Raw genomic sequence first — 14,418 nt, 5'->3', positions numbered from 1 at the left:
TCCTAAATGGTACAATATTGTGACTCTTCGAGCGACATCCACGTCTGGAGGTTGTGGGGAGGAGCAGATGACGATGTGGAGAAGCAACAACGAAGGCGAAAGCTACGATGGCCGCTTCGGATGCCTTGTGGCCAATGTTTAAAATTCAATTTGCAGAACTTGCCCGCAAGCACGCGAATGTAAACAGCTCAATGTGGGAGGTGAAAGAAATACAGTCACTCGATACTTGGAAGGTACTGGTACCAGCACGAATGATATTTTGACTGCAGCAGCAAATTGTCTGTAGGATCATGTAGCAAATCGTGATTGTTATGCAGTCCACCTGGCAGCTGGATGAAGGGGCACGCGAACATGCCGAGGCAGGCAGCGGGCGACCGTCCTTGGAGCAGACTTACATGCCTACAGAACGATTAACGCCCATTCTTCCTTACTGCGTTGCCTGTGAACCATGCTGAACATCGACAAAGAAACCTTCATTTTCCCTTGGCAATGTCGCGTCAGCCTCTGTCGTGATGCGCTGTTCCTGCTGAACACTGCATGAGATTCATACTAAACGTCACAAGGAGGAGGAGCGTGTAATACTCTGGCTTTGTTTCGATGAGCAGGACCAGCATCCTTTGACCTCATACTTGATCGTTTGCGTCGAACCAATTCCTACCAGATCTCGAAATCCGAATCTAAGCGAGGGTAAATGCTGGCTAATGTAGGAGATATATAGCTACTTGCTCGATGAAGAGAGCAAAGCTGGAATGGGAAGTACTTGTGATGATTGAAGGTACCTGATAACGAGCTGGTTGAGATTCAGTCATGGCCCAGTCAGCAAAAGTGTTGCGGGCACAACTAAGACGTGCCGGTTCCTTGAGGTATATTGATAAGTGGTAGTTCTCACCTGTTTTCAGCGCGTATTGGTTTAGTGGTGTGATATTTGTGCCTTAAGGAGGTCACTACTAGTACAGCGAGAATATTCATCAGGACTATCAAAGCAAGAGCGACCCTCTGTAAGTACTTACATCATGTTGGGAGAAGAGATTTTGGCGAGTACTACGATCAGTCTTTCCTTTTCCGCCCACGCTTCACCAGTCTTCCTAGCATTCTAATCAATTTCACCGTACGATCCGCCGCAATGGACGAGGCAGCTCCTTGCCTTTCACATCCTCCAGCGCAACAAGCCTTTGTTGAAACTGATACAGCACTTCAAAGCTTCACTGACCTGATACAAGAAAGCACCATCGTGATGGGACGTGTGTTCAGCAAAGGCTACATCCTTCTTTACGTTAGTCTGGGACTTCTTCTTGGCTGGTTAATTCTGCCTGACTTCCACAACAACGATCATTTGTCCACACACAGACGCACAGGAGATGGGATACTGAACTTCTTTGCGGCTTTCGAGGGCTATTCTGAGTGCAACGTTCGTGCCTCTGAACTTTATGCCACGCCGAAGAAAGATCGTCTGGGCTTCTACGAGGCCAATACGTTCTGCCATGACAGAAAGCATTTGTTGAGAGCATTGTCCGAAGGTGGACGTATCGGCTTCGATGCTCCATATCAACCACGGGGTACGTGCGCAGACGTGCTTCTTCGTGAGACCACTGACATACTCAGGCTGCAATTATCGATGGTTTGATCCCGAGGAGATGTGCTTCATACTCGAAAGGGTTGACGGCCTCATCTTTGTGGGCGACGATACGCTACAGACGATTTACAGTGGGTTCAATATCCTTCTTCGGCGAGACCTTGCACTGGGAGCTTTGGATCTAGCCTCGATGGACAAGAGCTTACAAGAGGATTGTCGGTGCAACAACCAGTTTGTCAGATCCGACTGTCAACAACATTCGCTTCTCGAGTCAGACAGAGCCAGCCAAGATGACCACGTTGGCTCCGCGTACTTCTGTAACCGAATCAAGCATGCATTCCTCCGGGTAGATTCTGCAGAGCCTGCTTCTCTTGTGGTTGAGAAATTTCAACAACTTGCTCCGAAAGCCTCAAGATCAAAGTATAGGCCTATACCAGTAATCCACTCTCTAGGACCAAGCACGTTATCAGTAGGTGATGCTGAAGCCTCACTTCTTAGATTTGTCGAGCTGGCAGACGAATCAGATCGCAACACTCCAATGTTGTGGATAGGTCCTACTGCTGCTGGCCATATCGACTTGAAGGATCGTAAGGGCAATCAAGAGATCTGGGACTTCGACCGCAAGATGACGTTTACAGCCCAAGAGAACGAGGTCGATGTGTTAGGTATGTGGAACATGACTGTTCAAGCTACAAGCTGGGATGGTATGAGGTTCGGAGAAAAGGTTGCCATCACACAAGCTATGATGGTTATGAATTGGCTCAGCCGACTAGAATCATCATGAGCTTCTTGCTGCCATATAGCAGCAAAGTGTCGGAGATACTTAGTCGACCTGATCTGATGGCTGTTTGAGATCTGTGGCTGTAATAGCACAATGGCTGTTGACCTTACTGCCAACTAGCTCTTCGTCTCTTCTGTCCTTTACAAACGGTCACCAAGTAGACCCAGAGCATTTCACAATATTCTGCTTGAGTCCTGCGCCATCCGCATGTTGATAGAATAATACGAGCAGAACTCCCTCGTCCGTGATAGTCGCCCCTCGTGTTGTTAGGTGACAGTCCTTCAACTCAGAAGAGCACCTCACCACTACTCTCCAGATCACCAAATCTCCGCAATTTCGACTTATCACTCTTTTTCCTATCCATCTCCTGTCTCTTCTGTATCCCAAACACCTCCTCAATTTGCCCCTCAACATACCCAGGCGGAGTCTCCTCATCTCTATCCAGATCAATCTCTCCCAACAGCAAAACATTCTCCCCTCTCACCAAATACGTTCCCCTCGGTATATCGCAGAACAATCTTCGTGGCGGCGCATCATCACCCTCGTCAGTCTCGACATAGTACCTCTCTTTCGTGTCCGTCAAGACGAGATTCGCAAATTGGTCCCAAGTGCGCAGAACGCCAATGAGTTTCCGGCCATCACGCAGGACGAGCATGAGTTTCTCTGTACCCAGTCGAAAAGACTATGTTTAGCACAGAAACATTTTCGTTGGTCGACTTGGGAGGACACACTGGACATCAAGAGAGAAGGAAGAAAAAGGAAGGGAAACCTACTATCTGTGAGATCTAGCAATTGTGCAGCGGTCGTGAACATCTGAGGTGGGAGTTGAGGCGCACCCTGGACGGGGACTGCGGCAGCACCCAAGACATTGCCGTCCTGGGGAGGGGATTGCTGCTGCTCAGCGGTATTCATGGTGTAGGCCGAGTTGGCACAGATTCTTGTGCACAGTAAAAGAGTATGTTAGCTATACGATTGTGGACTGGTCGCCCGCATTGCGCCTGCTGTTTGCACTGAGAATGACAATGGTATAAAATAAGCATCGCGACTTCGATTTGGTCATTACTCCTGTATCGGAAAGACATTGGTAGCCTCGTCAGCCTTGTACCAGATGACCATACCTTTCACTTCTAGTCCACTTGCATTTTCCTCGGGCTTTCTTTTGCAACAGTGCGCGCTGGCATGTAATTGGTTGATATGTGAAGCAGTGCAAGGACGTGTCTTACTGGTTTGCTTAAGCATTCACTTCGTGAAGCCTAGATATCTACATGGCTCATCTATGCATGTAGTAAGTATCATGTATAAATTACTTTTGAGATGTCTATAGGCGACATGGCTTTCACCATCTCGACAACGCTCAAGATCTGATGGATCCTGGCGTGGTCTGGTAGTACCAGAGAGCGTTTCTAGCCCTGGCACAGTTCGACGACGACCCTGTCGCGTTCACTGGGATCGCTACGCCCTCCTGAGGTCGACCAAAGACGTGCATGTAGTACCATGCCTCACTGATGACAGTCCGACCAGTGTCATTTCCACCCCTACCCGCGTCGGTCTCGTTGTAACGTGGACCGGAGCAGCCAACATATGGAGTAGCTCCCGAAGCTCTGGCTAAAGTGCCTTGGACGTCGGACAAGGTAACCTGTGTGGTATTGCTTGGTCGGATATTGTTTTGCGCTAACCAGCCCCACGTTGGGAAGCGTCGATAGTACTCGATTGTGGTTTCGAAATAATCGATCACGTCCGAATGGTTTTGGTACCGAGGGCCGTAGCAAGGAAGCTAGCACATCGTCAGCAGCAGTCTTGAGAAAGGACAGGAGCAAAACCAACCTGGAAAGTACTGAAGCAAGTGGCATGCTTGCTGAATTCGTGAGCTATTCAGATAGTTAGCTCTATTCTCCACATGACAAAAGTCGGGGCTGTTTTGTGAGGAACATTAGTGCTGTTTGTAGGAAGTAACTTACCCCAAAACTCGTTGTTGGAGGCGCGCTGGTTGACCCAATATGTGTTCATATAGTCCAACAGGTCGTATCTCTGAAAAGCCTCAAGGAAGGTAGAGACAGGCGCACCTCTGTACGGAGGAACAACGGTGCCATTAGGCAGACCGTTGGTTGTATTGGGGCTAGGAACAGGATCGTACTGCCTTCTCAGGTCACAATACTGGGTGTATGAACCATTGCAGAAATCCGGCCATAGACTGCGAAGTCAGCTTGACCGATCTTCTTACTTACATAGCAAAGCTCACCCATGCAGAGTCCAAGTATCTCTTGGCAGGAGCTGACCTTGTGCTTCCAATCCAGTGTATGTGCTCCAGAATTGTGTTAGGAGGATCAGTCCACCAAACGTTTCTGTGCAGCATGTATCCACGCTTGAAGGGCTTTGTGCTGGACAAGAACGAAGTCGCGGCTCTGTACATTCGTCAGAGAAGGATCAAGACTCTCTTCGGACACTCACTAATCGCACAAGTATGGTTGACTGTGGTCAGTCCAGGATACAGATCCTGAGCTAGAGCGAGGCCTGTCAGTAGCGACGCTGCAGAAAGACTGTTCACCTTCATCTTTGACTTGGAAGTGCGAGAGAAGAAGGTCAAGCTTCCTCGATTGAGCTGGAACTCAATGATATAATTTATTTTCTCAATAGCATGAACATCGAGCTAGCAAGCTCAAAGCTGCATTGCATTGCATTTGGTGTTCTGTCAGGCACGAGCGCGTCATTGGTGGGTCGACGGGCCAGGAACGAAAGAGGGTCCATCGATTGACGAGTAAAGTGCATTGAACTCGGCACCTGCCACTTTTTGCGACGACTGGATCGAAGTCAAGTAGAGATGTGGCAATTGAGATCGAAAAAGCCACAAACCCGTGTCGGATTGATAGGTGAGCAACAGACTATAGAATCACTAGCGTGGAAGTGGTGATCGGTGGTGTCCGGGTACCGAGGCTCCAAGTGCTAGGCTCTGAAAGAGAGCTCGTCCATGCTTCAGTGATCAAAGAGTAGTGCTTGCTTTTGTCCAGGCTCACCGTCGCAGAAGCAATAATGTCGTGAGCTCTTGCACGATCTGCAAGTCAGCTTTCCCACCTGTGAACACACTGTCTGCTGACGATTTGATATGCCATGGCTGCAGGCCTTGTCAACAAAAAATGTGGCTGGAACACATTGCAGACGGAAAGGAAGTTACATATCACATGGATGGTTGCTCACTTGGTGGTGCTGCTGGAACTGTTGATGTCGAATCCGGTGTTGGATCGTGGCTGCTGGCAGGGTTCCTTAATCGCTCGTCGAGGGCTTTCAATGCAAGTTGTCTCCTGCGTTCGGCCTCTTCTTGTTTGCTCGCGAGTTTTGCTACACGGTTCTGGTTTATTGCGACTGGAAGACCACCTTCTCTGGCAGTTGCTTGCTCGTTGCTAGATGCGATTGCTTCATCCGAAAATGGCGATATGATTTTCAGCTGGCAAGCGAGGTTGTAGATGTAGTCACAGAAAATGGAGACAAACGGTTGTATAACGTTTGGAAAGAAAGTGGCAAAAGCGAACGTCTCGGATGCATCGCCCTTTGTCCCAACTTCAGATTGGTATTTGAAAAAGCGCAAGTAGATAAAAGTCGATATGAGGCCGTACCAACCAAGCAGCAGAGCGGTATCTGTACCAAACACGATGCCGGAAAAGGTGTTCAGTATAAGAAAGATAAAGGGAAAATGCTTGACTCTGACTTTAATGGTACCCTTGTACAGACTCACAGTGTGCTCTGGGACCAGATTTTTGAAGGCAACGAGGAAGGCGGCTTGCAGTGAAATTGCGCCTGCAATTGGTGTGTCTGCTCTTGTAGTATTGCGTGTAACGACAGCCCAAAGCACGTAAGTAAAGATAACCAAGAGATTTGGAACGACTGTCGCAACTACCACGATGGTAGCAAAGTCTCGAGAACCCCAAGCTCTTTCTAGGTATTTTCCACTAAGATACACAGCGGTCGTGTTTATAAGGAGGTTGAGAACGTTCTGCTCAACAAATGTGGATGTTACTATGGTCCAGGGGTAATAGACTGACATGGATGGAACCAGAGTCAAGAAAGGTATCGAGGGCGAGAACGCTGGGGTAGCGTCGCCCGCATTTTGTGACAAAGCGTTCCACCGGGCGAGAGCATAGAGGACCGTGAAGAAAATGGTCGAAAGCAATAGTGCCCTCGTGATGGGCGGTATATTGATTCGCATTGTGGTTCACGACTGCCTTGCTAAGCGTTTAGCATTATGAGCGTGACATATTAACACGAAGGCTTGTTGTAGATTCAGTCACCAACATCAATACCCAGAACTGATCAGTGACTTCCGCACGAGCTTCGAAGAGACCAGGTAAGTACGCAGCACAAGCTGAGGCAAGGCGCACGCGGGAACATCTCGCAGATACTAGTATGCTTGCGCGGATGCGGAGTTAGTGACTCGCGAAGCATGCCTCAGGCTTATCAAATAAGCTCGACCAACTTGAGGTCCACCAGTGCTGTTAGCGTGCTCCACGCTTTTCAGAAAGTCACACAGAACACAGTCAATACAAAGAGATAGTACACCGTCATGCAAGGGCAATCAGAGCAAGCATCAGGTTTTGAAAGCACCATCTCCCGGCAGTCTGAGATCCTTCGGTGTCGTCAAACTGGGTTGTGCCACGATAATGATCGAACAGCTGGAGTTGACCATTTGATGATGCAGCGGAAAGGGAAAAGCCCAAAGCAGACTAGTGCGTGAGCATCCGAACTGGCGCTGTCGTGGCCTGTTGGACATTGAAGTCCCCATATTCTCACTACTGCTCACTGATCATTTCTTCCGGACCTGTCTGGAAGCGAATGGTCTGTGTATTGGTTCTACTACGCGTGCGATTACCAGCCTGATCTAGATCTAAGCGAAGGTCTGATATCAATCCTGCCGACAGCAGAGGAGCAACAACACGGCATTGTTGTGGTCGACCCGCAGTAACTTTCAACAACCCACAGGCACAAATGCGCCACTAAGCCCGGTCGATTCGAGACTAACCAAGTAGCCTGTTTCGCGATTTGCGTGGATTTTGAGCTGTCTTCAATTTGGATCGACCTTCTGGCACGATTGCGACACATTCGACACGAAAGCTTTGAAGAAACATCACTGCAAAGAATTCTGGACGACTCCACGCGCATCTGTTACCATTCCATTGTTGTGGTCGCAAAGCGCTTTACCTTCCTGCAAGATAGTCTCCAGATCTGCTGATATTTCGGACCATGTCGCGATGGACACCGACAACAATCCTGCTGAGGTAGTACACAAACCACCGCCGCTCAGCTCAGATCAACTTAATTACCTCATTTGGAGGTTAGTAATCCATCGCATGACCGTCGTTCTTGTTAACGTGTGATTTAGGTATCTACAAGAGGCCGGTACGCGCTTCTTGGCAATTCGCATCCTGATCAGGCTAATCAAGATCTAGGCTACGCAGAAGCCGCTGTGAAACTCCAACGTGATTGGAAAATCGACAATGAACCTGAAAGACTTCCTTTCGCGAAACACATCAAGGGCCAAGCTCTAATTTCACTTGTACAGAAGGGACTTCGTTATCATCATCTCTCGCTAACTGTCGATGAAAATGGCCAACATTCCAAGAACTTGGTTCCTTCAATGTTCTTCTTTGGTCCAGAGAGTGCCGGAGCCGACAAGGCGGCCTCGCAAAAAGAGTCGATGCTGAAGGCTAGCGACTCTGTACGAGGCGTGTCGCCTGCCAGCACCATAGCTAATCCCTCAAAATTGAAGCCCCGCGAGGCACTCTCGGCCGCCCCAGAGGAAGTTCCACCTCAAGCCGCGAAAAGAGGGCGCAAACCAACTCAGACCCTGACTGCTGAGAAATCTGGCACCACATTCCGTAAAGTGTCAGGAAACACAGAGACAGACGTTGTGAATGGGAATACTGTGCCACAAAATGCAACGTCGCCTTTGTCTATGCCTGAAAACACCGCTGAGCCTCCAGTGACCACTAATGGACATCACGACGACAGGATGGAGATTGACAACGACGTAGGTGGTCAAGGCACAGACGTGGTGATGGAGGACCATGCAGAAGAGCAACCACCACCATTGATCCCAACACTGACAAGTGGAGTGAGTGTGGAAGTACAGGTCGCTCCTGCGAAAGTTACGAATCTCGGTCCGTCGAGCGCCATCCTATCCTTGGATACAGCACAAACGATTAGTCGAGCATTATGGCGGCCAGCAGAAAACCCAACACTGATAGCGCAAGGAGATGTGCTTTGTGGGGTCTGGAATCTCGCCGGTCAAGACCTGCGACCAGACAGTGTCAAACCTCGAGCCAGAACTGTCCTGCCTTTAGACCAAATTGGCTTTGTGACTGCTGCATCGTGGGATTTGAGTGGTTCTCTTCTAGCTGTTGCCACGTATTCTGAAGAAGAGGGGCAGGTTCACCTTCTCGACGGTGAAGACCTCTCACTGATAGAAAGCTTACCGGCTTCTCAGAGAGCAATCACTATGTTGAGGTGGCATCCTGTCGGCACTCAGCTGCTCGCCGTAGCACCTGCCGATGGCGACGCAGAACGATTCGATGGTACAGGCGCGTCAACCATTTTGTCATGGGATCTACGCTCAGGCTCGACGGTCACGCCTACCTCATCCCTTACCTTGCCATCGACAATCTACGATTTGGATTGTTCTCGAGCTGAGGATCGCGACATCTTTGCTGCTGGAGACACGAGTGTCTGGCAATGTACAAGCTCAACGGAAATGGCGGTCAAGCAGCGGTGGTCTCAGACAGGTGTGCATGGAAGCGAGGTCTGGACTTTCCTCAAAGTTGGCCATCTGCCGTCAGCTGGTCAAACCGTTGTCGCAGTTGCTGGTGACACTGCAGCACTATGGCTGCCCCAGCACAACATATTCAAGGAGACTGCACACAGTGGATCTGTTACAGGATTTGAACTTCGATCGAAACAACATCCTACGAATGGCACGTATGGAGTGCTTGAACTTGCTACATCATCCCTGGATGGCACCATAAAAGTCTGGCAGGTATCAGATGGGGTTCTTGATCTCACGTGTACGCAACAGCTGCGGTTCGAGCCTACATCGCCAGTTATGTCTCTTTCCTACTCACCCGATGGCTTTTGTCTAGCAGCAGCAAGCTATAGTTCGGCTCGTATCTGGAATGCACAGCACGGCTACAATCTGATGGCGGCCTGGGAAGGTACAGACCCCGAATGGAAGGGAGGCAGCATCAGGGATGATGATATTACAAGTGCTGCTGGCCGGTCCAGCATTAATGGCGATGGTCCGCCCAACAGTGCTGATCATACCCTGGTGTGGCACGTTGATAGCAAACGACTCGCATTTGGCCTTGGATCACAAGTTTCGGTTATCAACTTTCAGCGGTAAGAATACAGGCGACCCAGCCAGGTCTATGCCTGTGCTGGTGCTACCAGCAACAACAGGAACGTCCTCTAGGACTCGCCTGCGAATTACATGAGAACGGAAAGGCGAAACACCACTCCTCCATCACCTCGATGACTCTCCACTCTGAAAATCTCCCCAGTCATCTGCTTCGTTGTGATCAGCTGTGTGAAATCTGCCCCGAGTAGGGCTTCTGTTTGGCGAATCTAGCGGCTCGTGGTATTTCAATTCCTCTTCAACGTCACGAAAGCCTCTGAGCCATGCCTTCACACCCTCGTGAAGTTCTTGATGCTCTACAGCAGCGTCTGCTGCATTGTCGGCCACGATTTCATTGCCGTCCTCATCCACAAGATACCGACCACGAAATCGGCCTTTACCCCTAATAACGACTCTTTGCCGCTTGCTTGTCGATGGGGCCATAGATGGCTGAAATGACGGGTTTGCGTTGTCAATCCAGCCCTCGAGACCTTTTACGGCGCTGCTCATGGCCTTGACGGCAACTTCATTACGGACTGCTTCATCTTCTACGTGTGACAACTTGTCACGTAATTGATCGTTAGCTGTTCCGAGAGTATGATTTTCGAGACGTAATTGCTGCATCTTACGCAGCAAGTCTTCTGCTCTCCGCTCTTGATCAAGACACCTTTGGGCTGTTGCCTCCAGCTTCTGAGCAGTCAATTGGTGTAAATGGTATTGCTCCTCGAACCGCATGCGCATCGCCTTGACTGTGGCTGACAGGCTATTGCGTACTGCAATCAGGTCTGATTCGTCGATCCACACATCTTCCTCTTCCTGGTCAGCCTCTTCTTCCCGTGTTGGGTCGGATTGAGCAGTTTCATCGACATCGTCTTGAACGTTGTCCTCTCCTCTGGCGTCCCCAGTCGTGTGCTCGAGACACGATTCAAGCTGCTCCAGCATGCCGTGCAGCATCCGTCGCTTCTTTACAGGCATACTGTCGTCCTGCTCCAGAGTCCAGGCGACAGCCGCCAGTCTACGCATCTTATCCGACAGACTTTGATCGACGTTGACAGGAAGGGTATGTTCTTCAGGTTCAAAGTAATTCGCTTGGGACTTTAGAAAGACGTCGGGAGATACAATCGGTGTAGTCGCATTCATGTCGACTGCGCTATCGGCAAAGTTCGAGTGAAGAGTGTACGAGCTTGCAGGACGGCTCTCACTCGAGGCAGAAATGTTGTGGCCTGGAGTAAGAGAGCGCTCAACAACTATTGAAGTGTCTTCCTGCGCCATAGTGATAACTTTGCTGCGATTGTATGTTGTCTTGTATAAGCACTGTTAGTATAGTGCAGTTGGTGTTAAGACATGGTTGTAGCACAACAACGAATTGTTGACATTGCTTGTGTCAAAGTTGGAACACTACGTAGTAATGTTCCACGTGGCTGGAGAAGAGAGACGCCAAAGTTGGAAAGCCAGGAACGCTTCTCGGCTGTCCCACCATCGCTGCAGGGATTGTAAAGTAAATACTAGTAGTTGTTGGTCGAATAGAGTTATCCTTAGTCACCCACACTTTATTGTTGCGCTGCACCGAAGACGGCTTTCGATAAAAGTCGGTTTCCACAGAAGCTTACTGTCTCTACTATCTTGATGTGTGATTAAGAGCTCGAGGAGTTCTGCATATTGTTCTGGAACACTAGACCGCTTCGCATCACTATCTCCGTCTAATTAACCTTCGCTGAACGTATGAGCAGGAGAAGCGGTGTCTTTCTTGCACTGAGGTGATCACTTGATATACACAATGGTGCGAGCGTATTGCTGTGCTTCTGGACTTACGCTTATTGACGTAGGCAGAGATAAATCCTTCATTCGAAGAGGTTCAGAAGATCCTGCTGAAAGCCAGCTCAGGATCATGTCCTCCCAACCTGATCCCACTGTGCGCTCAGGTGCCAGCAGACCTACTCAACCCGACCCAAGCCTACCTCAAGATTTCGAAAGGCGCTAAACTATCGTTCCTCTACGAGAGCGCGGCCACAAGTGGTACAATAGGAAGGTATAGCTTCGTGGGCGCAAATCCCCTCGAGGTGTTTCAATCAGGGCCTGACCATGGTTTGGCTGCGGATCCTCTACCACGACTCGAAAAGGAGCTGTCAAAATACAGAGTCGCGACGGTTCCGTCATTAAAGCTACCTCCACTCACTGGTGGTGTAATTGGCTATGTGGGCTATGACTGTGTCAAGTATTTCGAGCCCAAGACGGCGCGACCTATGAAGGATGTTCTGAAGCTACCTGAAAGTTTCTTTATGCTTTATGACATGATCGTGGCTTTCGACCACTTCTTCAATGTTTGCAAGATCATTACTTATGTAAGGGTGCCACAGGACAACTCCTCATTACAGTCCGCCTATCAAAAAGCCAGCCAAAAGATTGAACATGTAATTCAAACACTGTTAGACGACCATATCCCGATACCAGAGCAAGGACCCATAGCGAAAGATCAACCCTCGAAATCTAATATTGGTCAGCACGGTTACGAAGCGCATGTTACAAAACTGAAAGAGCACGTATGTCGTGGGGACATTATCCAGGCCGTCCCTTCACATAGAATTTCCAGGCCCACATCGTTACATCCATTCAACATATATCGGCAGCTCCGGACCGTCAATCCATCTCCGTACCTTTTCTACATCGACTGTGAGGATTTTTGTATTATTGGTGCCTCGCCCGAATTGCTGGTGAAAGAGGAAGCAGGACGAATTATTACACATCCTATTGCTGGCACAGTCAAGCGGGGACAAGATCCAGAAGAAGACGACAGACTTGCAGAGGAGTTGAGGAGTAGCTTGAAGGATAGAGCCGAACATGTTATGTTAGTCGATTTGGCAAGGAACGATATCAACAGAGTATGCGACCCATTGTCAACAACAGTTGACAGGCTTATGGTGGTTGAAAGGTTCAGTCACGTCCAGCATCTGGTGAGTCAGGTATCAGGCATATTAAGACCTGGCGAGACTCGTTGGACTGCTTTCAGGAGTATCTTCCCAGCTGGCACGGTGTCCGGTGCACCAAAGATCAAAGCTATGGAATTGATAGCAGAACTCGAGCAGGAGAAGCGAGGAGTATATGCTGGAGCTGTAGGCTATTTTGGCTTTTCACATGTTGCTGTCGATGGATCTTCAGTCGTGGATGAAGGTGCAATGGATACATGCATAGCGTTACGGACGATGGTTTACAAGGATGGTGTTGCTTACCTGCAAGCAGGTGGTGGAATTGTCTTTGACAGTGTGGAATATGACGAATGGATAGAGACGATGAATAAGTTAGGTGCTAACATAAGGACGATAGAATCAGCGGAACAGAGATATGCTGCATTGGTAGGGTCCGTATCGCATTGTACAACGGCTAGCAGATAGTAATACCGTCAATGTTGTCTAGGCCTGAAACCACTCTATAACACGTCTGCTGCTTCACTAGGGCTGTAGGATGAGGATATGATCACGAACGAGACGTTCTTGTACAAAGTCGTTTCCGGCATAACCGTAGCTCTGCACTGACTTATCCGACTTAGCGCTAGGGTTAGGATTAGAGCGCAATTTACTCAGTCAAAATTATCTTGGCACTGTGTGGATGCAAGCAAATGTTCGATTTACCTACACTTTTGCGACTTGCGCAGTTGTCCACGATTCTCTTCCACCAACCGCCAAGATGAAGTTGAATATCTCCTACCCAGCCAATGGGTCGCAAAAGCTCATCGAGGTCGACGATGACCGAAAGCTACGTGTGTTCATGGAAAAGCGCATGGGCAACGAAGTTCCAGCCGACTCTCTCGGTGACGAATGGAAGGGCTACGTATGTTGTTGAAGAATGGGAATTAGAGGACGAACTCATGCTGACCCATTTTACAGATTGTCCGAATTACCGGAGGCAATGACAAGCAAGGCTTTCCTATGAAGCAGGGTGTCGTATGTTCACTCCCTACTTGAAAGCGCCAGCTACGAATATGTGCTGAGACTTGTCCTACAGATGCTTCCTACCCGTGTTCGACTCCTCCTCTCCGATGGCCACTCTTGCTACCGGCCTCGCCGAAGTGGTGAGCGAAAGAGAAAGTCTGTTCGTGGTTGTATCGTCGCTCAGGATCTGTCGGTTCTTGCTTTGTCGATCGTCAAGCAAGGAGACGGAGACATTCCAGGCTTGACTGATACTGTCAACCCAAAGAGACTTGGTCCAAAGCGAGCCACCAAGATCAGAAAATTCTTTGGTCTCAGCAAGCAGGATGATGTCCGGTATGTTTTGCTATTATCAAGAGCACGAGAAATGGTCTGACATAGAGTACAGAAAATTCGTTATCCGACGAGAAGTTACACCAAAGAAAGAAGGCGCCAAGCCATACACCAAAGCACCAAAGATTCAGCGACTTGTTACTCCTCAGCGTATGCAACACAAGCGACACAGAATCGCAGTCAAGCGAAGAAGAGCTGAAGCTTCCAAGGATGCTGCCAATGAGTATGCTCAGCTACTTGCCAAGAGAGTTCATGAGGAACGTGAGAAGAGATCCGAGCTCCGAAAGCGAAGAGCCTCATCCATGCGAAAGTAGTGGACAGCCATGTTTGCATAGAAATCCGGCTATATTTGAGGTGTCCTATACAAGTCATGCATCGAGCGACTGGGGAGAATCATATGGACCGATGGCAGCAGAAGGAAATGCAATACACGTGT

General features: G+C 49.2%; 8 protein-coding genes across 8 annotated transcripts; 4 read left to right on the top strand and 4 right to left on the bottom strand.

Moving 5' to 3' along the window:
* Positions 1 to 1,123: 1,123 nt before the first annotated feature.
* Positions 1,124 to 2,357, top strand: LTR64_000488 (uncharacterized protein; the record flags this gene model as incomplete). Its single annotated transcript, XM_064894873.1, has 2 exons — positions 1,124 to 1,556; positions 1,603 to 2,357. 2 exons carry the CDS (start codon positions 1,124 to 1,126, stop codon positions 2,355 to 2,357), a joined length of 1,188 nt encoding a protein of 395 aa, XP_064757560.1.
* Positions 2,358 to 2,640: 283 nt separating this feature from the next.
* LTR64_000487 (uncharacterized protein) lies at positions 2,641 to 3,266 on the bottom strand (the record flags this gene model as incomplete). Its single annotated transcript, XM_064894872.1, has 2 exons — positions 2,641 to 3,017; positions 3,128 to 3,266. The coding sequence occupies 2 exons, from the start codon at positions 3,264 to 3,266 to the stop codon at positions 2,641 to 2,643; spliced, it is 516 nt and encodes a 171-aa protein (XP_064757559.1).
* Positions 3,267 to 3,708: 442 nt separating this feature from the next.
* Positions 3,709 to 4,905, bottom strand: LTR64_000486 (uncharacterized protein; the record flags this gene model as incomplete). Its single annotated transcript, XM_064894871.1, has 5 exons — positions 3,709 to 4,128; positions 4,179 to 4,222; positions 4,313 to 4,545; positions 4,594 to 4,756; positions 4,803 to 4,905. 5 exons carry the CDS (start codon positions 4,903 to 4,905, stop codon positions 3,709 to 3,711), a joined length of 963 nt encoding a protein of 320 aa, XP_064757558.1.
* Positions 4,906 to 5,526: 621 nt separating this feature from the next.
* Positions 5,527 to 6,552, bottom strand: LTR64_000485 (uncharacterized protein; the record flags this gene model as incomplete). The annotated part of the gene is made up of 1 exon (XM_064894870.1): positions 5,527 to 6,552. The coding sequence occupies one exon, from the start codon at positions 6,550 to 6,552 to the stop codon at positions 5,527 to 5,529; it is 1,026 nt and encodes a 341-aa protein (XP_064757557.1).
* Positions 6,553 to 7,591: 1,039 nt separating this feature from the next.
* Positions 7,592 to 9,735, top strand: LTR64_000484 (uncharacterized protein; the record flags this gene model as incomplete). Its single annotated transcript, XM_064894869.1, has 3 exons — positions 7,592 to 7,674; positions 7,723 to 7,739; positions 7,790 to 9,735. 3 exons carry the CDS (start codon positions 7,592 to 7,594, stop codon positions 9,733 to 9,735), a joined length of 2,046 nt encoding a protein of 681 aa, XP_064757556.1.
* Positions 9,736 to 9,855: 120 nt separating this feature from the next.
* On the bottom strand, positions 9,856 to 10,998 carry LTR64_000483 (uncharacterized protein; the record flags this gene model as incomplete). Its single annotated transcript, XM_064894868.1, has 1 exon — positions 9,856 to 10,998. The coding sequence occupies one exon, from the start codon at positions 10,996 to 10,998 to the stop codon at positions 9,856 to 9,858; it is 1,143 nt and encodes a 380-aa protein (XP_064757555.1).
* Positions 10,999 to 11,503: 505 nt separating this feature from the next.
* Positions 11,504 to 13,115, top strand: TRP2 (anthranilate synthase component 1; the record flags this gene model as incomplete). The annotated part of the gene is made up of 2 exons (XM_064894867.1): positions 11,504 to 11,506; positions 11,553 to 13,115. The coding sequence occupies 2 exons, from the start codon at positions 11,504 to 11,506 to the stop codon at positions 13,113 to 13,115; spliced, it is 1,566 nt and encodes a 521-aa protein (XP_064757554.1).
* A 292-nt stretch (positions 13,116 to 13,407) lies between these two features.
* Positions 13,408 to 14,296, top strand: RPS6 (40S ribosomal protein S6; the record flags this gene model as incomplete). Its single annotated transcript, XM_064894866.1, has 4 exons — positions 13,408 to 13,551; positions 13,608 to 13,664; positions 13,726 to 13,985; positions 14,038 to 14,296. 4 exons carry the CDS (start codon positions 13,408 to 13,410, stop codon positions 14,294 to 14,296), a joined length of 720 nt encoding a protein of 239 aa, XP_064757553.1.
* Between the last annotated feature and the right edge of the window lie 122 nt (positions 14,297 to 14,418).

This window comes from Lithohypha guttulata, assembly GCF_036872675.1.
Source record: "Lithohypha guttulata strain CCFEE 5908 chromosome Unknown scaffold_1, whole genome shotgun sequence".
In the NCBI taxonomy this organism is placed as follows: Eukaryota; Fungi; Ascomycota; class Eurotiomycetes; order Chaetothyriales; family Trichomeriaceae; genus Lithohypha; species Lithohypha guttulata.
This window is presented reverse-complemented; position numbering and strand designations above follow the sequence as displayed.